Below are 23,637 nucleotides of genomic sequence, written 5' to 3'. Positions count from 1 at the left end.
ATTGGAGCTGTTCGGCACCAAAAAAGAAACAATTTTTTAGCGCACAGAGCTCTTTTTGGGCGCCTGTTGGAGATGCTCTTAGTTCGACACCGAGTATTGTTGAGATTCGTGCAAGGTTTTGTTTTAGCTATGAAAACAAACACTATCAATTGTTTGCACTAGACAAATGGTTTTTATAACATCATTGTTTAATACTCCTCTGAAAAATCATCATTTTTTAAATATAAAACCAAGTCCCTATTTTTTACGTTTCATTTCAATTGCATCCATTTATTTATGTATCATGTGTATTTAACATATGTAAAGATCAATCAAGTATGGAAAATAATTTACGAGAACACAAATTTGGGAAAAAGGTGCACCGTGTTTATGTAATTTTTCCTAAGCAAGCTAGCAGCATGGTTTCTTTTCATTCCTCCCAATTAGGCAAAATTTGGGAGAAGAGAAACACGAACAGAGTTGCAACTAACGCTACGTTAATCGCAAAATTTAAAAAAGTGGAGTTTGGTTTCTCTCCGCCAAGAAGGGAGGGAGGAAGGCCAAGAAACCGACTAGGCCGACGAGACCGCCCGCCGGACAAGGCGCGCGCCGAGCGATCACCACGTTTCCTCGTGCTCCGACGGGCTCCTCCCGAAGCCGCCGGTGCCGTAGAAGCGCTCCCACACCTCCTTCTCCGCCTCGGCGAGCTCCTCGGCCGCAGCCACCGCCGCCGCCGCGGGCTTGACCGGCCAATGGCACCACCCGTGCTCCTCTTCCTCCTCCGCCTTCAGCGCGGCGTGCTTCTCCTGGGTCGCGGCCACCGACTTGGGCGACGCGTCCCCGCCGAGGATGACGCCCTCCATCTCCTTCTTCCGCATGGCCCGGGCCTCGCGTCGCCGGTTGCGCCGCTCGCGGATGGTGCGGCGGCACATCGCGGCGGGCGCGCGCACGGTGGCGAGGACGGCGAGCTCAAGCACCGCGAACGGGAAGCAGGCGCACGCGGCCGCGCACGCGGCCGCGCACCCCGCTGCCGTCCCTGCCGCCGTCCCCGCCACCGCAGCCCCGCCCCGCGACGGCCGCCCCTGCCGCCGCGCCTTCTCCACCGACACCGGCGGAGACCGCCTCAGCCGCCTGTCATCCGTCTTGGCGGGCGGAGGCGACCGCCTCAGTCGCATGTCCTGCGACCTAGCAGGCGACGCCGCTGCCGACACCAGCACGGGGTAGTGATGGTGGTGGTGCACCCTGGCCGCCATTGCTTACACCTACGCCCCAGCCTCCGATCGACGGACGTGAACCGATCGCCCACGCTCACGTAGAAGTGTACACACGCGCGCACGCGGCCACTGTTGGTTCGTGGCGGTGGCGCCTGCTCCGTCGTCGAAGTCTCCGCCGCGACACCATCACCGTGAATGTTCGCACGGAGCGGAGGGCGGCCGTGGTGGCTACCGGCGTCGACGTCGCTGCGGGACGGGAGAGACGGAGATCGGAGATGGGAGGCTGGGGCTCGAGGAGGCGGCGGCGGTTGCGGCATGCGGCGAGCGAGGCTTTTATAACCGGGCCCCAGGCCGGGTCTCCGTTGCGCCCGGCTTTCGCGGCGAGAGGCCCGCTACGCCGCTCGGTGCTAGGCGGGCCCACGCGCGGCCCCGCGGCCCGCGGCACTTATAAATTCCTCCAAAAGACACGTGTCCTGGTTTTCGCCATCCCCCGAAATGGGAGAGCGCGCGCGCGCGTGGCGGGTGCCGGGTTCGCCATCCATTGCCGCCATAGTTTAATGCGAGGGCGAGGTCGTGCGCGCGACGACGACGACGACGGAGGATCCTCCCCGGATCGCAGAGGCCCTTTGACCCCACGAGCACGCGGTGGTGTGAGATCATGGAGGTAAGGCTTGATCGATGGCGGGTTCGTCGATTGGTCGGTGTCTGAGCGATGCCGGCGTTGTGTTTGCTGTAATGCGTGGCTGACGGCGGTGCCTGCATGCGTGCGTGCAGAAGGACAGCGTTGGTGGACACGCGCGGAGGGCGACGGTGAGCGCGGCGGGAGGGAGGGAGATGGACTCGCCACGGTTCCGGGCGATCCTGCGGGCGACGAGCGGACGGCGGAAGCGGGCGCCGGACGTCAAGAGCTTCTCGCACGAGCTCAACCCGGGGGGCGCGGCGGCGCACCAGCACCACCTGGCCGCGCGGAACAGGCCGCGTGGCGAAGACGAGTTCATCGGCGCCGTAAAGAGCAAGTTCATCAGGCTCAAGGAGGAGGTGGACTGCGAGCTCGGCGTCTTCGCGGGGGACCTCGTTGGCCTCCTTGAGAGGGCCACGGCCGACGAGGAGGACCAACAGTATTGGCGCGTCACGCTCGAGGACCTGCTCGTCGTCACGCAGAAGTGCGCCGAGATGAGCCCTGAGGAGTTCTGGGTCAAGTGCGAGGGCATCGTCCAGGCCCTCGACGACCGCCGCCAGGAGCTCACCACGGCAGGGGGGGCGCTCAAGCAGGCGCACACGCGCATCCTCTTCATCCTCACCCGCTGCACGCGGCTCCTGCAGTTCCGCAAGGAGCTCAGCGGCTACTGCGGCGACGCCGACGGCAAGCACCAGCACATGCTTGGCCTGCACCAGCTCAGTGACCTGGGCCTCTACCCATTGCAGTCCACCAACGGCGGCTCGACGGACCTAGGCCGCAGGAGCACCTCCAGCTTGACCGAGCTTAAGGAGAGGCTCATAAGGAGGAGGATGCTGGAGCACAAGCACCTTACCCTCGACTTCGCGGGGCGGCACTTCTTGGGAGATGCCGGTGATTCTCCCGGCAGCGGCAGCAGTGGCAAGATATCGTCTTGGAAGAAGCTGCCGTCTCCTGCTCGCCATAAGAACTCGGAGGCAAAGGAGGACAAGATCACCCCAACAAAGAAGGCAATAACCAGGAACAAGGTCGACGTGGATGAGATTGTTGAGAGGATTGACGCAGCTAGCATTCATCCGGACGGCCTGGCTTCTCTTGGGGACTCAGCAGTCAAGATCGAGATTTCACCAGAGTACCCAGGGGCCCAACAAATAATCGTCGATGGAAAGCCAAGGATGATATGCAGGATCTGCGATTTTGAGATCCCGATGTCTTGTGCGGAAGGCCATTTCATAGCATGCACGCTTGCTGATCGGTGTGATTCCAAGGGCTTGAGTACTGACAAGCGGCTACAAAGGGTTGCCGAGGTGCTTGAGAGGGTGCTTGCTTGCTTTGACGCAAAGAGCCCACATAATGCGGAATTTCATCATCCTGAGAACACAAGAGCTAGCACATCGAGTTTAACAGAAGAATCTGATGGATCAATGGATCATGATAACGATTTGTCTCATCTGTTGACAGTGCCATCATCAGAACTGTTTTCAGAAGTTAGTTGCCTCTCCTGTTTCAAACAATTAAAGTTCTTCTGACTTGATTGTAATTGGTTGCTGACATCGTGTCAATGAAATTGCCAGGGAGCACTGACACATGCATCAGGAAACTTGTCGCAGTCACCATTATTGACACCAAGAACTAGCCACGAAGAATCACAGCTGACTAAACACAAGGCATTCGTCGAACTAGAGAATTTTCAGCAGGTTTGTTAATCCTTCTTTACTCTTCGTTCAAGTTTTATTTGTTTGATTTTATTTAGAGGCCATAATAAACTAAGCTTCTTTGATGGCCCAAACTTCCAATATACTACCCTTTGGCAGGTTGAAAGTTTACTGACTATTGCTAGAGGCATTGAGAGCATAAAAAGTTCAGAGTACAGCTCACTGGAGGACTTGAGCTCTTACCTTGAAGATCTGAATGCTGTTATTGACACGAGAAATGTGGATGCCCTTGTTGTGGAGACTTTTGGAAGAAGGATAGCCAAGTTACTACAGTAAGTATATTGATTGTTTTCAATGTATCTTTGTGTTATGGCGCTGCTAGAAGGAGGGCGCGAGAGGGCCGGCCGGGGGCCTTTTTGCCCACGGCCGGGCAAGAGGGAAGGGATTTCCTTTCTTAATTCTTGCTTGCTTAGATTGATACATCTCCTCTCTTTATATAAAGAGGTTTACTTGACTCCCAAGCAAGGCTTTACTTGACCCCTAAGCAAGCGACCCTTATCTCTAATTAACCCTAAGACTAACGGGCTATACCGCCAGCCCAGGCCCATTAGGCCCATTACGTACTCTAACACTTTGTGCCACTTAATACTTCTGATTCATTTATAATTGTCATAACTGCACTTCTGTGACTCTAGTTGCACATACCTGAAATATTACCCTGACTCTCTTATTAACATTGTGAGCTCTCAGGGAGAAATTTATGCAATTATGCGGACAAATAGATGATATGAGCACCGAATCTTTAGGTCCAATAGATGAAGATGGCCCTTTGGAGAATAGTGTAAGCTCAAGAACAAGCCAGCTAAATGGGAAATTTAAGGACCGTACCTCAATTGAGGACTTCGAAATTATAAAGCCAATCAGCCGTGGTGCATTTGGGCGTGTATTTCTTGCAAAGAAAAGGGTAACAGGAGACCTTTTTGCCATCAAGGTAATGAGCAGAACGCCAGCCTCCATATGCTAATTCCTTCACAATGTCTTAGCTCCTTTATACTGAACATTGAAGAATTTATCTGGGCTTTGGTTTGTTCATTTCTCACAAGGTTCCATAAAAAAATATTCCAAGCTCCTTATAGCATTTTTTATTTCTTTATTTCATTGTGTACTAGTAATGATGATATTAAATGGATGACTTGCTCAAGAGAATTAGAGAACTCTTCAAAATAAATGAAAGTTAAGAACCATACACGATTTGCATTGCTAGCTTTGCTTGCCACAAAATGTGCATTGCTAGCTCCAATGGTGAGTTTTAATCATTAGTCTTAAATCTTGATGGTATCACCACGAACGCAGGTGCTGAAGAAAGCTGATATGATCCGCAAGAATGCAGTTGAAAGCATCTTGGCAGAGCGTGACATCTTAATATCAGCTCGTAACCCATTTGTGGTATGTAAGTTGAATGTTCAGCATGGTGTCATTCTGGACTTCACTTAACTTCCATCTGTAATGGACAGGTTCGATTTTTCTACTCCTTCACATGTAGGGAAAACCTTTATCTTGTTATGGAGTACTTGAATGGAGGAGATCTCTATTCCCTCTTGAGAGGCTTAGGTTGTTTGGATGAAGATATGGCAAGGACATATATAGCAGAACTGGTAAGTTACAATGCCCCATCTCACAGTATTGGTGATCCCACCTCAGATTTTATTCTTATTTGAAATGATGAACAATTGAAATTTCATTCTACCTTTAGGTTCTTGCATTGGAGTATCTGCATTCTTTGAATGTGATTCACCGTGATTTGAAGCCCGACAACTTGTTAATCTCCCGTGATGGCCATATAAAGGTTAAGTCTCGGTACTTCTATCATTTATGTTCTTATAATACATGCTTCCCTTTGTGTTTTGAGATTTTTTTTTATGAAATGATTATTAAATTATCCTAGTAAACAAAAGCTCTACTATCTAGTCTTAAGTTATGTTGTGCTGCAGAATGATTTGGATTTTCCCCCCTTTCCATGCAGTTGACTGACTTTGGGCTATCAAAGGTTGGTCTTATAAATAGCACAGATGATTTATCTGGTCCAGATGTCAGCACTGCTCTAGTGGGTGACAATCAACCAACAGATGCAGAACAACGTGCACACAAACGACGGCAGAGGCAAAAGCAGACAGCTGTGGGCACTCCTGACTATTTGGCCCCGGAAATACTACTAGGGATGAGCCATGGTACGTATGCTTCTTATGTGTAACATATTTTGACTTAAAAGTATTGAATTGATCACTTCTATTAACCTATGTGGAACACTGCAAATACCCTGGTTATCTATTTCTTCATGCAGGTCCAACTGCGGATTGGTGGTCGGTTGGTGTTATTCTCTTCGAGATTCTTGTAGGAATTCCTCCATTCAATGCTGAGCATCCACAGGTAGTATTATGTATGCTTGATTTATTGATCCTAGTAGCATACACTTCTTTTCTGTTGGAGCCACAAAACTTAGAATTGATAACTAAGCAATGTTATTGTTCAGAACAGTTATTAAACTACAGAATGGTGATTAATTAATTATTTTCCTGAAAGGAGGAAGACTGGTCAAAATGATTTGCTATTTATTCACCCCTGTGCACCAATGCTTACCTATATCTATTTTGGGTAAATGTAAAGTAAATAAACAATGTTAACGATCATCAACAATATTGGTTGCTTACAGATAATATTCTGAATGGACCACTGTGCTATAATCTTTCTGAATGTTTTTTCAGCAGCTATATTAATGATATTGGTTGCTTGCAGATAATATTTGACAACATAATGAACCGGGAAATACCTTGGCCACAAGTACCACAGGAACTGAGCTCCGAAGCATATGACTTGATTGACAAGTGAGTCATAAAAATATTGTTTCTAATCTACAGTTATATGTGCTGAGTAGAATAGATGTCCAAGCTAAAATTGTTATTTCAACTCATTTTGTTTTCATGCTAGGTTGCTAATTGAGAACCCGGTACAAAGATTAGGTGCGACTGGTGCTGGAGAGGTACTCTTTTCCTTATTTCTCTTTTTTGAAATTTCACATATTATGTAACCACGCTAACTGAAATATGCTATTAGAGCAGGTAAAGGCTCATCCGTTCTTTAAGGGCATCAATTGGGATATGATTGCTAGACAGCAGGTTAGGAGCTAAGCTAATGCAGAGTCCAAAATATCAGGCAACTAAAAGACTGCCTCGAATTCAAGTCTGATAATCATGTTCTTTTTTGTAGGCTGTGTTTATTCCCTGTACAGACGATGAATATGATACAAGTTACTTTGCCTGCCGTCATGCCTGGGGTGCTGCTGATGAGCAGGTCACTACAGCCCCCAATGAGTACGACGACAGAAGTGAGACTAGTAGCATGAGTTGTGGCAGCAGTCCACGTAGTTGCGACTACGAAGAAGATGTATAACAGATTAATCCCTCTTAACTTCCCATTGTAATAAGAGTAATCCAAATTATTTTTACAGCAGTCACCTCACATTTTCAATTTCTACTAAAATCATTAACAGGGAGATGAATGTGGTAGCATGGAAGAGTTCGGGCCTCCTCTGTCGGTGAAATATTCTTTCAGCAACTTCTCATTCAAGGTAACCAGCCCTATCCTTCTTGCCACAATCTTTGAATCTTGTCCTCAGTGAGTTAACATCTTTCCCTCTATTGCAACCAGAACATTTCCCAGCTAGCATCGATGAATTATGATCTGATGACTAAGCATAACGAAGATCCTTTGCAATCTTCAAGATCTTGAGACCACCAGGACTGACCAATTCCCTCAGCAACATGACCAGCATCTCGCCGGTAAGCTGACATCATCTTACTCTTGCTTGATCCGGTGTACAAAAAGTAAGACTGCATCGAGCAGCACAAACCTGATTCTACTGCCCTTGGTTTTGTTTGTCATGCAGGCAACGGAACTTCCTCGGCCACCGGTGGTAGCAGCGAGTGATATGATAGCAAGTGTGTAACGGTCGAAGACATGAACCTGTGCGGGTTTCCTCTAGAACTTTATGAGGATCGACCAGCCAAACAAGCACTTTAACCTGCATATGCGCCGCTGAAGAAGGGACGGCGGGTGTCGATAAGTTAGTCAGTGTTTGCTCAGGGTTCGTGCCATTTTCCATAGGTATTGGTATCCAGTGTGAAGTGCCATCTCTTGCCGTTGCTGATTGTACAAAGAGGTTGTATGGAACATTTGAGATACTAGACAGGTACCATAGATCTCTCCCTGGGAGCCTACAGAATCCATCATGGCGAACCTAGCTGTTTGTGTTGTACAGTGTTTGGGTCAATAGTGAAACATGTTGCGCAGGTTGGATCTGTGCACATTGATCACTTTTTTCTGGTGTGAAAATTATCATCCTTGGAGGTGATGCCTTGGATGCACCGACAATGGTCGCATGTTTCCATGGCGTCGTGGGGTCAACATTGGCGTGGTCGGTTTGGGGCTGGTGGCGGCGGGACAGGTGTGGTCGTCGTCATCTTCCTAGCTGGAGCGACCCAAATCCACTTATTGTCGGACCCGTCTTCTTATTTTAATGTTGACAGGGGTGACGGTCATAGTTTTGGCACCTTAGGACATCTCCTATGGTTGTATCACGTAGATTTTTTTAATATGTCATACAATAAATGAAGAGAGAGAGAGAGCAAGGTTGAAGTCATGAACCTACACCATTGACAAACTCCAATGAAAAATGAGAGAACAACTTATTTATTATCTCACTTTTTATTGGACAAACTATATAAAACCTGTTAGAATGGTTATATGATAAGTTGCTGGTTGACGACACGTCAAATGTTACTGACAAGCTAATACTCCCTCCATTTACTTATACAAGGCTACTACGAAATATACATTTTGCATCTATACAAGGCCATCAACAACAATCAGGGCAAAAATTAATGATATTTCCTCGTACTAACAACCTGTTTAATACTTGCATGTATGCAGTCATAATGGCACTCAGCTACTTCCTCCTCTTAGTTACCTATTTTTTCTTTGCATGCATGCAACATATTAATGATCCCAGTAAACGAAAAGAAAAGCTAGCTTGCAACACAAACATTAAATTTTACCTTAGTAGCCAGTGGCGTAGCCAGCCAAGCACCACATCTTGGGCCAACCTCAGCGTTCAGTACTCAACAGTGCCAAACGTGTCATTCCATATAGTCAACAAAGAAACTAGCTGCCATGCCCCGCGCCAAGGCCCCTGCTGTCCGGGGCTTGGCTACGCCATTGTTGGTAGCTGTAATCTGAGTTTGTGGTATTGTATATAAAAATGGAGGGAGTAATAAACAAACTATTAAAGATGCCCTTACAGGTGGGAAGTCGGGGTCATCCGCTCGTGGGTGCGATAGGTGTGCTATATTTGGTCCGCTTTGCTGCTGTGACCCGTTTTAGCAGTGCTATGAACCTAGTTTAGCCATGCACTTCCTCCCTTTCAAAATAATTAAAGTTTTAGATTTGTCCTAAATCAAATTGGCTTAAATTTAACCAACTTTATAGAAAAATGTGTTAAGATCTACAACACTAAATACACGTAGTACGAACATATATTTCGTACTCTCATGAGACTAATTAGATGTTTCAGATGTTAATATATTGTTCTATATACTTTGTCAGACTTAAACAAGTTTGACTTGGAATAAAATCAAAACTTTAATTATTTTGAAACGGAGGTAGTAGTTTGCTCTAGTTCTGCAAACCAAGCCTTCCAATCGTTTCTTTGGCGGAAGAAAAACCTGTTTCTTTGGCAATAAACGACTCACCGTTTTGTAAAAAAGAAAATTGTGGATAATCAGGTCTCTTCGAAGTCAACATGGCAAGATGTTGGAGTCCCCATTCCCTAAAAAAATGATGGAGTCCCCAAGCATCCTCCATTCTCAAACAGTCCTACTCGACTACTACAAATACCTCTTCCTCTCAAACAGAATCTACTACGCACTTACGTCTCAAAGACCGATGACCCCAAAGCTAGCACAAAACATATGATCTGATGCTTCCGAAACTAAACGACTTAACCTTTATAATTGTGGTTTTGTTCATCATCATGTGCCTTGAAATCTTTTCATGTTAGTTAATTTCCGAACAAGGCCGGAGAAGGGCGATGTTATTACCGAAAAAGGATTTCGCGCCGCTTTATATATAAAGCACCGAATCACAAGTACCACGATACAAACTCACGCCAGCACCGCACACAACACACACACCCAAGGCAAGGTACAAATGTGCCGAGCATCGATGTGAAAGGCGATCTTATTAGCGGTAGCGAAAAGCATCGATCCCAGTGAGGCCGAGCCAGGACCTTGCCGAAAGACCATCGATGAAGGCAATGAAGGCGAGACGCATGAGGAAAAGTAGACGCGTGAGGCGCCGGTCAGATCGGGCCACCGGCTACAGTCATAGCTACTGCCCATTGCACCTATAAAGTCAGAGTCATAATAAGTGCCAAGTGGCTGGTGGTGATTAGCGTGTGCTTTGCCTGTGTGATATATTTAGTTGGCTTTGCTGATATGCCATGTTTTGGCAGTACTTTGGACTTAGTTAGCCAGATAGTTTGCCTATTGTCTTGGTTCTAGCTCGGCTTCTGGATTTTGCAACAATTTCTTTGGCAGTAAATAATATATTTTGCAAATCAGCAATAAATAACTCACTGGGAATTGTTTTGTTCAAAGATAGTATTCCCTCCGTTTTTATTTACTCTACATATTAGGTTTGACTGAAGTCAAACTTTGTAAAGTTTGACCAAGTTTATAGAAAAAAATGCAAACATCTACCATAACAAATCTATATGATGTGAAAGTACATTCAGTAATGAATCTAATGGTATTGATTTGTTATTGTACATGTTAATATTTTTGTTTATAAACTTGGTCAAAGTTTATAAAGCTTGACTTTGACCAAAGCAAATACATGGACTAAATAAAAATGGATGGAGTACCAGTTGATAATTAGGCTTCCCAGAAGTCAACACAACAAATGTCATCTATTTGACTCAGAAGTCTAAGAGCAACTCTAGCGGAGCATCATATTGGACCAATCACCATAATAACTAGCAATATTAGGATTTTGACTTAAAATGACACCTGGCAGAGTTATCATATATCTCTGAATCACCATAATTTACGGAGCTCGCTCCAAAAACAAGAACCTAGCCTCCAAATATGAAGGTTGTGGAGGCCCCGCTTGGAGCACGTTCCATATCCTAGCGGGAGTGTAGGAGGGAACTTCTATCTTCTTCCTCCTTGCCCCATGCACGGGATTTAAATCTGCCCAGTCTGTGATGCACCACTTGCGACGAGCATCTGACCGTTAGTGCCATGATAACTCCCTCGGATTCCCATGGCGGCCCATCGGATGGCCGCCATGTGGCATCGCCTCCTAGTTTGCGTGTGAGCAGGTCACGAGAATGTTTCTCACCAGGAAACGAGCCCCTTGACCGCCCGCTGTCAGCCGCTTTCTGCCCCCTCAAATACGCTGCGGCTTATAAATGTTGGCTCCCTCCTCTTTATCATTTATCTAACTCTCTCTCCAGCGCCATCCATTTCCCTCTAGCCCAGCTCCAATCCACCATACACTTTCTCGTCAATGGCACAACCATTGGAGCTCCCCCTCATCCGCTCGCCCCATTGTGGGCCAAGTACGATCTGGCCAAAAAGTAGTTGCGGCGGGAGGAACTGGAAAGGGACCGTCCCATTTGGGAAGATGCGCCCGGCCCCACTTCCATCCTCGACGAGTGGCCGGGCTGGGACACGGCCGTTGAGGCGCATTTCCGTTTGTAGTTTAGCTAAGTATTATTAGTTGTTCTAGCAATGTAAGTCCTAATGCGGACAACTTCCCGTCCGAAAATATTGGGAGTGAAAACGAACTAAAGTCTGAATCAAATGTGTTATGAATTTTTTTATTTTGGGGAACAACCATTCTAGTCAATGACAGATGGGCCATACATGTACGGAAAATATGAAAGTTGCCATTTTTGACAAATGTGAGTTTACGCACAGCCGCCAATTCACATGGAGCTCACTTCATACCGCCTATATCAAGGTTTTGGGTAAAAAAAAGGTTACCGAGCTATAACCGCAAATCCCGACACCCCACGACATAGTTTAAAAAACCGAACCGGCTTGGTTATCAGTTCAGGTTCTTACCGGTCGGAACGCTAGTTCACCGAGCCGATTGTTGGTTTTTTAAGCAATAAAATAATATATTTTTATCAATAAACACACCAATCAACATATAAAAAATGATTTGTTATCCTGGTCCTCCTGCTCGGCCGCTCTTGGACTGGACTATGGAACGGAGAGAGGCAACCAGAGGGAGGCTTGGTCGATTTGACTAGAGCGAAGGGAGATCGGAGTTGGAAGGGCCAATCTGACCAGGCGGCGGCCTCCCAACTCTCCAGCTGTCAACAAAGATGGCGTAGGACGGTAGGACGCGAGAGTGGCACGGTGGGCTGGTGGCCTAGTGCTACCACGCGGAGCGGCAAGGGAGAGGCAGCATCGCCGCACCACGACGCCTGACAAGGGTGGCGCCAGAGGGGACGGCTGCACCCGATATTGTTTGTTTGTGGACAAAATTGAGATAAATGCTCCCAGTTCGGCCGAAACCCTACCAAAAGTGGGGTTTTCTTCCTTTTCCGGTTCTACCCCTAGCTTGTTCACACAAAAACAGGTCAATCAAGGGGCTTTTCAGGAAATGGCATAGAACTGTCCGGTTTTCTGTGAACCACCCAGTTCACTGGTTATTAGAAAAATCGGTCGGCTCGGCCGGTTTTTTCCGGTTCGATTGCTCGAAAAGTCCGCCGCGCTTGAAAAACCATCGGATCGCTGGTTCCCTTTTTTTCCGGTCCGTTTTTTAAAACTATGCCCCATGAGAAATCGCCTTACCGAGCAAAAAATCCCAAAATTTAAACTTTAATAAATCTGATTGATTTTTTGATGAATTTTACCCGGATTCAAATTTCATTCAAAAAAAATTCAACGGATAACCGCCCGATATGTTTCGGTTACCGCGGTAACCGGAAAACTCGATGCGTCACGAGAATTTTTTCATCCATGATCGAAAACCTTGTCCCATATGACGACTCTGCTGAAGATTCGCAGTTATCTCAGGATGATGGAGTCCCCAAGCATCCTCCATTCTCAAACACTCCTACTCTATTACGTGCACCTCATTCTCCCGCTGCTGGTTCTCCACGTGCGCGGACTAACTAATTGATGGAGCACGTCTCAAACACACGCACACGCGCGACCAGATGCTTCAAAAATTAAACAATTTAATTATTATAACCCAGATGGTAATAGTAATTAACTCGAATGTAAATGTTTAGGGAAAATGCAGCTTTATTTAGTACTGTCTTCTCTTATAGCTGCTGATTTATTCACTGAAGGTAATTGCAAAAAGGCCGAGTAGCTAGGCCTTACGCAGCGCCGGCCGAATGGGGCCATTGGCCGCGGCCCTCCGTCGACGGCGGTACTCCTCGCGGAGGACCGACAAGGGATTCGCCACCATCACCTCGTCCGCGAACCGCACCTTCTTCTTCCTCTGCCGCCGTTGCTCTGCTCGCATCAATTGTGTTGCACCGGTCAAGGAGGAAGGAAGGACAGTCAGTATCTTACAGCTTAGAAAATTAATAAGTCGATTTCTTTCTCGTACCAATGCTGCAAGCCAGCAATGGATGAACACGTATAGCTCACCGGTGATGTCGGTCTTGGGGTCGGTGCCGAGGCGGCGGTGGAGGTGGTATGAGGCCAGGATGATGCCGGTCGACACCACGGCGACCGCCGCTACCAGCCCAAGGCCGCCGCCTATGTTGCTCCGGTCCCCCATGGATGCAAGCTGCTAGCTAGCTCTGTTTTACCCGGGTTTGGGTGGATGTGGAACGAACTGTAAGGAGAGACAGCAGAGGCAGCTCTGTTTAACATGTCGAATCGAAAAGGAGGGAGGAGAAGACGACGCGCGACGGCGGCGGGTGAGGCACGAGACAGGCGCGTGCGGACGTGCCGTCTCCTACTATCACATGAAAAGCACGGCTACACCTGGTGTGCGGACGGACACAACCCGCTTGCGGCGACGCGGCTTCGAGAAAAAGCCCAACGCCTTCGGAAAGGTGATATGTTCTTTGGTGTTCTGCTCCCGCCTTTTTTTTTAAGATATGCTCTGATCCTGGTTTATTTGCTTGCACGTCTGATATATTGGTCGTGCCGTGAGATTTCACTCCATCTTACATTCATTCAAACGAATTTTACCAGAGCTTTGTGGTCCAGAATCTCCGAGAATTTTTCGCATAATAAAGTTTACATTTATGGATTTTTCTTTTACTATTCATGTAACGCAGTCGAGCAACTTTTATTCAATAGCCTTGGGCTTACGTAGTGGCTTCCGACGCCTTGCCGGTGGAAGTTTTTGTTCCCTTTCGTCTCGAGCTCGTTCATTTCCCGCCGTTGCAAGCAGTTCGTCTGGTTTTGTCATCGTCGACGTTTCATTCCAAGCTTGCATGGGTCTCCTCCGCCATCGGTATATCATTCCTCGAACAAGTGACACTGTCATATATCAGGGTCGTATGCCTCGCTACTTGTGTGGCAGCGTCGAGACACCCGAGGCTAGAGCACCTACTCCCCATGGTGTTGTGTGGAGAGGATTCTACCTGAGGGTGTCTCACTTTCTGGCAAAGTGGAACACCTCCGCCCTAGCTTCCTCGCGTCATCACTCCCGTCCTCGCCCAAAACCCCACCCCTCCCACCACCCCAATCAAAGAAGACTTTATTGACCTTTGGAGGTAATGTCGGATAAAAATAAAGGTTGTCCTAACTAAGGTTTGAAAAAGTAATGGAGTTTCAAAGATTACGATCAACTGAGATGGTTCACTAAGTTGTTGGCCGTAATAAGCCGCGGCGGCGATCGGATGCAGCGAGCGCCTGTGCGGGCGCGCGCTGGCCGCGTCGGGTGCCTCAGGCCCGTAGCAAGTGCGTGCGTGTGTGTGTGCATGGGTGCGCGTGTGTGTGCGCGGTAGCCATGCCGTAGACGTAGGTGGCCGTTGGCGAGCAGGGCGGTGTGATCGGGTCAGACCAGTGCGGGCTCGGGGCGACCCAGGCGCGTGTGTGCGCGGAGTGGGCGCGGCCGGAGCGGGCCAGGTTGTGGCCAGGCTGGGCGGGGGACGTGCGGGTCATGCACGGCGTGTGCCCAGGGTATAAGAGCACCTACGGGGCTCGTTGTAATGGCCGTGGGTTGTTGAGTTCGTGCTCAAGGGAAGGCGTTCGTGCGCCGGAAAACCTCCCCGTGTCCTTCTTCTTTCTGTCTTCGTCCTCCTCGTGTCGTTTGAGCGCAGCAGAGAGGGAGAGCGAGTTAGAGGGGAGCTAGGGTTAGCCAGGGCAAGGCCACGATTTCAACAATTGATATCAGAGCTTCGGGTTCGGGAGCTCGCCGGCGACAATGGCGCTGGTTCCACACGACGGCGGCACGGGTGGATCGGTGTCCATGGGGATGCCGATGCTCTCGCCGGACGGCTACACCGTGTGGGCGATCAAGGCGCAGGCCATCCTTGATGCTCACACGCTGTGGGAGGCGGTGGCGCCAGGCGACTCGCCGGTGAACAACAAGAAGTGCAAAATGGCGAGGGCACTGATCCTGCAGGGGCTGCCGGAGGATGTGTTGCTCTCGGTGGCGACGAAACCCACTGCCAGGGAGGTATGGGACTCCTTATCGGTGAGGTTCGTCGGCGCCGAGCGGGTGCGCACGGCGAGGAGGGCGACGCTGCGCGGCGAGCTGGATCGGATGAAGCTGGAAGATGGCGAGCTGCTGGACGCGTACGCCGGAATGCTTGCAGGCATGGCGGCGCGGTTCGCGGGGCTGGGGGAGACGCTGAGGGACACGGAGCTGGTGAAGAAGCTCCTGGACACGGTCTCGGACCGCCTCTTCCCCGTCGTTGCCGGCATCGAGCAGTTCTGCGTCCTCGAGGAGCTGACGTACGACGAGGCGCTCGGGAGGCTGCGCGCCTTCGACGAGCGGGTGCGGCGACGCGGGCAAAGCAGCGGCGAGCGCCCGGACGGCCAACTCCTGTACACGGCGGCGCAGTGGCGAGCACGGGAGCGGCGTCAAGGGGGAGCGCGGGACGACGACGACGACGTGCGCAGCGTGGCGACGCGGGATGGCGGCAACAGGCGTGGCCGCTGCTACAAGTGCGGCGAGCGCGGCCACTTCAAGCGCGACTGCCCGAAGCTGCGGAAGGCGCCGACGGCGGAGCAGGCGCTGCTGGCGAACGCCGACGTCGAGGACAACGGCCTCCTCTAGGCCACGACTTAGGGGGAGAGTGTTGGCCGTAATAAGCCGCGGCGGCGATCGGGTGCAGCGAGCGCGTGTGCGGGCGCGCGCTGGCCGCGTCGGGTGCGTCGGGCCTGTAGCAAGTGCGTGCGTGTGTGTGTGCATGGGTGCGCGCGTGTGTGTGCGCGGTAGCCATGCCGTAGACGTAGGTGGCCGTTGGCGAGCAGGGCGGTGTGATCGGGTCAGACCAGTGCGGGCTCGGGGCGACCCAGGCGCGTGTGTGCGCGGAGTAGGTGCGGCCGGAGCGGGCCAGGTCGTGGCCAGGCTGGGCGGGGGACGTGCGGGTCGTGCCCGGCGTGTGCCCAGGGTATAAGAGCACCTGCGGGGCTCGTTGTAATGGCCGTGGGTTGTTGAGTTCGTGCTCAAGGGAAGGCGTTCGTGCGCCGGAAAACCTCCCCGTGTCCTTCTTCTTCTTTCTATCTTCGTCCTCCTCGTGTCGTTTGAGCGCAGCAGAGAGGGAGAGCGAGTTAGAGGGAAGCTAGGGTTAGCCAGGGCAAGGCCACTGTTCCAACACAAGTGACCGATGCCTTAGTAGCTGTTCTCTAATCCCTATTAGTGTTTACTACACTTTCCAAGTGACTGGTCCTTAGACGATGTCTGCTTCTGTTTTTTTTATTTGAGATATGTTCTAATCCTGATTTACTTGGTTGGACGACTAATACAATAGTCGTTTCGTGAGTTTTCACTCCATCTTACATCATTCAGACGATTTTTACAAGATCATTGTAGTTTCGAGACGATTTTTACAAGAGCATTGTAGTTTCGAATCTCCGAGAAATTTTCTACGAGGTTAAAAATCTATGGAGTTTTATTTCTTGCCATGCAATCGAGCAGCTTATATTAAATAATCTCATGGCTGACTTGATGGCTTCTCGTGCTTTGTTGGAGGATGTTTTTGCTCCCTTCACCTTGGGTTCGTTCATCACAGCAAGCAATTCCTCTGTTTTTTGTCATCGTTGTTGCCTTTCTCCCAGGCTTAAACTTCCGTCCTCCACCATTGGAATATCATCCCTCATAAAAGTGACATTGTCATCTCTGGTTCATATGCCTGGCTGTTTGCATTTTCTGCAGTGGCGTGGAGACCTTGGAGGTTGGAGCACCTCCTCCCTGCTGGCCCCATACCATTGTTGTGTGGGAGTGGATTCTACCTTGGGTGTCCCAGTTGCAGCTAGACTGGTAAACCTCCGCACTAGCTTCCTCACATCATTGCTCCCATCCACCCCCACCTACAATCTCTCTTCACCGTCATCTAGGGGATTTGGAAGAGTGGCAACTCTTTGGGCCTCAACACACACTTGAGTACATGAGTGACATGACATCTAAGTAGTACATTTTCTAATTTCAATACCTTTTAGTACTGCCATGACATCTAAGGGCCTGTTTGGAACTACTTGGCTCCATCAAAGTCAACTTCATTTCACCAAATCTAGTTTGGAACAGTTCCACACAGGAGCTGTAGCTCCACCAAAGAGCAATTTATCATGTTTAGCTTCCAGCTAGTTTCTGCTTCAAGAACGATAATTTGTTTTGGGTAACAATGACAAATTTGGTGGAAAAGATGTATTTCTTTGGATGACGTGGGGAAAATGAAGGAGTATCCCACTACTAGGGAAAAACCTAGCAGTAGCGCGGGTGGCAGCGCTACTAGTAAGGCGCTACAGCTAAAGGTTCGCAGTAGCGTGGGCCGACCCGCGCTACTGTTATATCCACTTAGTAGCAGCGCTTCCTTTAATGGGCGCTACTGGTAATTACTAGTAGCGCCTCTCGCGGCCCGCACTACTACTACTATTTCATATATTTTTTTCATGTTGTATTCATACACCTTTATACAAGTTTTCATACAGCAGCAATTTAGAGATTGTTTTTACATCATAATGAGTTATTACATCACTGGGTGAAAGAACCGTGGACTAGTTTCAAGTGGATGGAATCCGCGGTTCTTTCACTCAATGATATAATAACTATCATCATCATCATCATCATCATATCATTAACAACTTATCATCATAATACATCATTGTCATATAACACCTCCTCATGATCTTCATTTTCATCAATGAGACATCATATAGCAAGTTGGTCACTAGTCATAATCACAACTCCTCCTCATCATCATCAACTCTAGCACATTGTACCACATAATAACACATTGTACTTAGGACCTACTTCTCTCTCATAGGACCTACTACCTTCTCTTAGGTAAAATAGCATAAAACAAGATAGGCCCTGACTCTCCATTATGGAGAATGGAGATTATCCTGTTTCCAATTCTTGCCATTCGCACAATGTTGCTTCCAAAAACCTCCCTATGACTGACCATACATTTTTTCCATTCTTTGATTGTCATGTCTTCATCGGTTTTAGAAATCCGATATGGACAGGTGTGATTCGTAGGATGACCTGGCTGTATGTTCAAAACATCAAGGCGACCATTCTGAAACATCAGATGAGGCACACAATCCTTTGGGATTTTCTATTAAAAATATAGTAATAAATTCGTAGTTATCAATGTAGTTCAGTTTTAGAAGAATTTATGCAAAAGATGCACGGATGTCGTAATAGTAAAAAATCTTACCATGGCATCTCCATGGATGTTACCGTAGTTCAACATGTGCACTAGTGGCACGTATTGACCATAAGGTGCAGGAGTTTGATAATAGATATTGTAATTCTCAAGATCAGTACAAAATGCGATCAGATGATTTTTCTCCTGATAAGTTAATTCTGAGCCATCGGTGTAGTAGGTTCTGTCTACCATCTTTCGCACATTCTTTGAAGAATGAAAATAAGTTGTCAATGGAAATAAGCTGTCAACTATTTTGAAATAAACAATATAAATTACTTAATAACTATGTTTGAGAAACTCACATAGCAGTAGAATTGGAAGCGTATCAACAAGGAACCAAATGTCCAAATTGTGTTCGGCGATGTCAGGATCACCAAAATCCATGGTGACAAGCATACCCTCATAAAAACCATACATCTTGCAAAGTGCTTCCCAATTCGTGCAACCAAAATGGTTTACGCTCTCAGAATTATACAGATTTACTTCTAAATCCATACCATGATGGGTCCTTAGGTGAATTTTCTTTGTTTCCATACTTTCATGATCTTCAAAATCCAGCCTCTCCAAGACATAGCGTCTTGCATGGCATGGGATAAGCTAGTCGAATTGTAAAAGACGAAAATTACACATTGAAGTAGTTGAAGTCGTGCTTAATTACGAAAAAAACTTGTCGTCGTTGCATACCGTTTCAACATCGAAGGTCTCCTGGAGCTTAACGCCGAAGCGCCGACCTTCGTCCAGGTGAGGCCTGTCGCACAGACCCCGGTTGTCGTTGCACCAGTCGCACTCCCCCGGAAGACTTTCGTCCTCCGATGACGACATTTCCTAGGTTCATATAATTCAAAGATTAAACGTGTACAATTAAAAATATGTACTACAAAAACTAAATTAGATCATGATTATTCATCACGGGTTGACTATCTGTCTGCCGAGTATTTTCTTGAAAACTCTCAGCTCACGTGGTGTATATATTCGAACGTCGGTGATGGTCGCTCCTCCCTTCGTCCCTGAGTGCATTACACCAAAATGTCTAGCACACAGGAACGAAGGAGAAGCTACCCCCACGACAACAGTCGGGATTCTTCATCCTCTCATATATGGTGGAGACTCTCTCTCACTGATTCCTCTCTGACATTTGCGACCGTCGGTGATGGTCGTTACTCCTCCTTCCCCTAGTGCATAACAAAGGTTTAGCACAAGGAGAAGAAGGAGAAACAACCCCCACGACAACAGTCGGGATTCTTCGTCCTATCTCATATATGGTGGAGCCTCGACAGACTTAAAGTCAACTGGAAATATCCTTTAATTATCTTTCTAGAAAATCCAGGCCACTCGATATTTTCTACATATTCTAGCACAATTCATGCCAAAATTCACGGAAAAATCCCGCATGACCTTTGCTAAAAAAGGACATATGGAGCGCCTGAAATTTGTCGGAACGGAAATTAATCAACACTCTGGCAAAACATAGGCCACTCGGAGGTGTAACCTGCAAACATGACCGGCCACTTGGGCAAGCACATATCCTATTTGAGCAACACAAGATATACATGTTTTTTATCTACATCATATGAGAATTAAAACTTGATGGTCATTGCATTTCAATGGTTGAAAATATGAGCAAAAACATTTCAAAATATCTTATAGGACTCATATTGACATGGAGATTTGGCTGGTCTCACCTCGAGGTCAGAGGGGGTCAGTGACGGGGACGACGGCGGGGATGATGGAGGGGCTCCTTGATTTCTGCAAAAGCAAAAACCCTATAAGATATCAACTAATCAAATGCATACGCCTTGCATAGTGGGGTTCAATTTGAGCATTCAAAATAGGAGTACTTCTCCAATTTGAGCATTCAATAAGCAAAACCAAATCGTAAAATAAATAAGTATTCAATGCATTCAATAAGCAAAACTAAATCATCTCTTGCGTCAGTACATCGTCGAATATTATCACTAATACATCTCAAATAGTATCATACATATAACATCACTAATACAACTAAAACCCTAGCGAACGACGGGTATCGGCGCGGGCGGTGGACACCCGAAGAGAAGGAACCATCACAGGATCATAGCTCCAGTGAGATCCCTGAAGAACCTGCCAAGTATTGGAGAACCTGCCCTCCAACACAACCATGTTGTGACGGACGTGCCCGTCCTCCGCGCTGACACGGTGACGTACCACCTCCGCGGGGTCCTCAAGCCTCTGCACCGTCACTGACCCACGCGACCGCCACCAAAGAAGGTTCGGGTCAACGACGGGCTGGCTCCTCACCAAGTTGCGCCCCATGGTAGGTAGCACCTCCCAGTATCAGCCCGGCGGAGCCCAGTCCCGGACATGGCCCCTCTGATCAAGCAGGTGTCCTCCGCCGAGTCGACGACGAGGATGCGGGATAGGCATCGTCGACATCGATGCGAGAATAATTGCTTTAACTAAAAAAATAACAACTAAAGATAATTTTTCTTACTAAAAATAAACTAGTTCTATTAATTCAACTAAACACTTATTATAAATAAAAATAAACTAGTTCTTACTAAAAATAAACTAGGTCAACTAGTTCTATTAATTCAACTAGTTCTTACTAAAAATAAACTAGTTCAACTAGTTCTATTAATTTTCTTACTAATTCTATTAAACACTATTGCCCTAGTTCTTAAGCATCTACAAGTACTAACTAATTAGATGAACCCTACCTAGGAACTACTGCACTAATTAGCATCTAATTTGATGAACCCTAACTAATTTGATGCACTCTAAAATTTGATGAACCCTAGGAACCCTAGGTAGGCAGAGGTAGGGGAGGAGGAGGAGGTGTAGGCGTGCTCACCTCGGGTGCCAGCGAAGTTAGGGAGCGACCGAGGGAGGGGCAGGCGGCGTCGAGGTCGGGGTCGTGGCTCGAGCGCGCGACGGAGGGCGGCGATGTAGGGCGGCGTCGAGGTCGGGGTCGGGGACGGCGTCGAGGTCGGGGTCGGGGGTGGCGTCGAGGGCGTGCGGAGGGCGACGGGAGAGCACGCGGCGGTCGACGGCGATGCAGGGTGACAACGGCGGCGAGAGCAGATGAGTTTGATTTGGGGGAAGTTGCCGTGGGGAAGAACAAGCGCACGGTTAAGTCAAAAGTAGCAGTAGCGCGTTCCAGTAAAAGCGCTACTGCTACATTAGCTATAGCTAATATGCTATAGTGTTGGCTGACAAAACGCGCTACTGCTAAGTTAGCTATAGCGCCTATCCTGAAAACACGCTGCTACTACGCCTTTCTCCTTTATTTTCCTTTTTCATTTGTTTTCCTTCATATTTTATTTTTTTCCTTCCCCTTTTTCTATTTCTTTCATTTTCATTTACTTTTCTATATGTTTTTCATTTTATTTTCCTTTCACTAGCAGTAGCGGTTTCTGCGTAAAACGCGTTGCTACAACAACCATAGCAGCAGCGCGCTTTGCTTAAGCTCACTACTACTTTTGGTAGCCTGGCGAGAACAGTAGGTGAATTCTAGTTGTAGCGCTTGTTCCGAGAGACGCGCTACTGCTATAAACTTAGCTGCAGCGTGTTTCTTTGCCACACGCTAGTGGTAAGTAGTAGTAGCGCCTGTTTTTGTCCCGCGCTACTGGTAAGATTCTGTGTATAAGGTTTTCCCTAGTAGTGTCCACATACTGGTGGCAGTGGTGGGTAATTTTTCACCAACTCCAGCTTCTAGAGATTATGAAGCACCCTCTGAAGAGCTTCAAAAGAATATATGAGTTGTACCCTAGATTCTAGTTTTTTTACGAAGCGGTATATCATAGAGCTACCCCGTTTGACTTGCATTTTTCAGAGCGGAACTGAATTTTAGGGAGCAGAGCAGTCCCAAATAGGAGTTGAATTTTAGGGACAAAATTAAGGTGCTCCAAAGTAAGCATTGAAAAAGTAGTTGAATTCAAAATTTATGATGCATATGGATGGTTCACTGACCAATCATTGCCTTTGTAGTAGTGCAAAGTAATACACCAACTGTCTCTTAGTTGTGTCACATAGGAAGCTTACTAATGTTTTTTAGTTCCTATCTGTAAACTACCCATATGAGGTCTGGTTATTCATAGGGAATTAGCGGTACATTTATAATTTTCGGCCAAATGATATGTTCAGTTTTAAGTGACTCAAAATTTTAAGAATAGCTACGCTAGGCAATTGCAAATCTACGAAAACCAATAGTGATGCATGACAAAGTTGTGTTGCATACGGACAAGCGACAACTGGTTGAAGTAGCGTGTATGTCACTCGGTTGTACCGTATGGTGAGAAGTAACATAGGATAAGCATGTACACACTTCTTCTTTTAAAAGGCAATTTAGTTCCGAAAGGCTCCATTAGGTTGCCGTGATCGACTACGTAAGTGGTACCTTGTGATTATATGTTTATTATGTTTCTGTCCTACTTTAATTAACTGCATAGTTTGTCGTTTGTATTGTGATATCACTCTACCCTTGTTAGGCCTCTAGAACCAATGTAGGACAAACTAATTGTGCTCCTAACCAAGGGTTAAAATGTAATTGAGTTTCAAACTCCATTAAAAGGTTGTGACAATACACTAACTAACTGATTCATTTTAGTTCTTCTCCTCTTTAAGTCATCGTCATTGTATACGAACAATTTGACTGGTTGTTTGTGGCGTGGGATCACTCAACACGTTGTAGGACCCGAGGAGTGAAGAATTAACGTCATCCTAATGGAGTACTTTAAGAGATTATAATTTACATTACACAATAAGGTTACATCCTAAAATGGTAATAATAAAATTGTTTCCACATTGTGTGCACATTGTCGTGACAAGTACTCCTAGCTAATATAGAAAGCCAATTGAATAATGAAGTACATTGATCTTCTATGCATATATATTTTGGTTGCAAGCACTAGTGTGCGATATGCATCAAGTACCGACACTTTAAGACATGACTAGAGTAGAGTTTAGATATGGCGGCATGCTACTTGTGAGCTACGTTGGGATTTCCTCGAAGAGGAGACGATGATACAGTACAGTAGAGATAAGTATTTCCCTTAGTTATGAAACCAGGGTTATCAATCCAGTAGGAGAACCAAGCAACACTATGTAAACAGCACCTGCGCACAAACAACAAATACTTGCAACCCAACGCGTAGAGGGGTTGTCAATCCCTCAACGGTATGAGCAAGATTAAATTGTACAGTTTTTGACAGATAG

General features: G+C 47.4%; 2 protein-coding genes across 3 annotated transcripts; one reads left to right on the top strand and one right to left on the bottom strand.

The window, feature by feature from the left end:
- Positions 1-316: 316 nt before the first annotated feature.
- Positions 317-1,232, bottom strand: LOC109738753 (uncharacterized). The gene has a single exon (XM_040389241.3). The coding sequence runs from the start codon at positions 1,230-1,232 to the stop codon at positions 597-599; it is 636 nt and encodes a 211-aa protein (XP_040245175.1). The 3' UTR covers positions 317-596.
- Positions 1,233-1,663: 431 nt separating this feature from the next.
- On the top strand, positions 1,664-7,924 carry LOC109738754 (probable serine/threonine protein kinase IRE). 2 transcript variants are annotated; one of them, XM_020297853.4, is made up of 17 exons: positions 1,666-1,857; positions 1,968-3,356; positions 3,444-3,566; positions 3,684-3,856; positions 4,275-4,515; positions 4,878-4,970; positions 5,039-5,179; positions 5,278-5,370; positions 5,548-5,752; positions 5,866-5,951; positions 6,318-6,406; positions 6,510-6,561; positions 6,641-6,697; positions 6,789-6,965; positions 7,072-7,149; positions 7,230-7,360; positions 7,468-7,924. In XM_020297853.4, the coding sequence occupies exons 1-16, from the start codon at positions 1,852-1,854 to the stop codon at positions 7,308-7,310; spliced, it is 3,084 nt and encodes a 1,027-aa protein (XP_020153442.1). In that variant the 5' UTR covers positions 1,666-1,851; the 3' UTR covers positions 7,311-7,360; positions 7,468-7,924. The 2 variants fall into 2 exon arrangements, with proteins under 2 accessions (XP_040244672.1, XP_020153442.1); XM_040388738.3 differs by lacking the exons at positions 7,072-7,149; positions 7,230-7,360; positions 7,468-7,924 and having other exon boundaries at positions 1,664-1,857; positions 6,636-6,697; positions 6,789-6,863.
- The last annotated feature ends 15,713 nt before the right edge of the window (positions 7,925-23,637 follow it).

Source organism: Aegilops tauschii, chromosome 5 (genome assembly GCF_002575655.3).
Source record: "Aegilops tauschii subsp. strangulata cultivar AL8/78 chromosome 5, Aet v6.0, whole genome shotgun sequence".
Taxonomy (NCBI): Eukaryota; Viridiplantae; Streptophyta; class Magnoliopsida; order Poales; family Poaceae; genus Aegilops; species Aegilops tauschii.
Note: the sequence above shows the minus strand (reverse complement) of the source record. Positions and strands in the feature narration are given on the sequence as shown.

What these genes read in the sequence shown, in the direction of transcription:
- LOC109738753 (XM_040389241.3), bottom strand. Translation starts at nt 1,232, where the DNA reads ATGGCGGCCAGGGTGCACCACCACCATCACTACCCCGTGCTGGTGTCG.
- LOC109738754 (XM_020297853.4), top strand. An exon ending in TCAATGCTGAGCATCCACAG is followed by an intron (nt 5,952 to 6,317) that starts GTAGTATTATGT and finishes GGTTGCTTGCAG; the next exon opens with ATAATATTTGACAACATAAT. An exon ending in GTGCGACTGGTGCTGGAGAG is followed by an intron (nt 6,562 to 6,640) that starts GTACTCTTTTCC and finishes CTATTAGAGCAG; the next exon opens with GTAAAGGCTCATCCGTTCTT.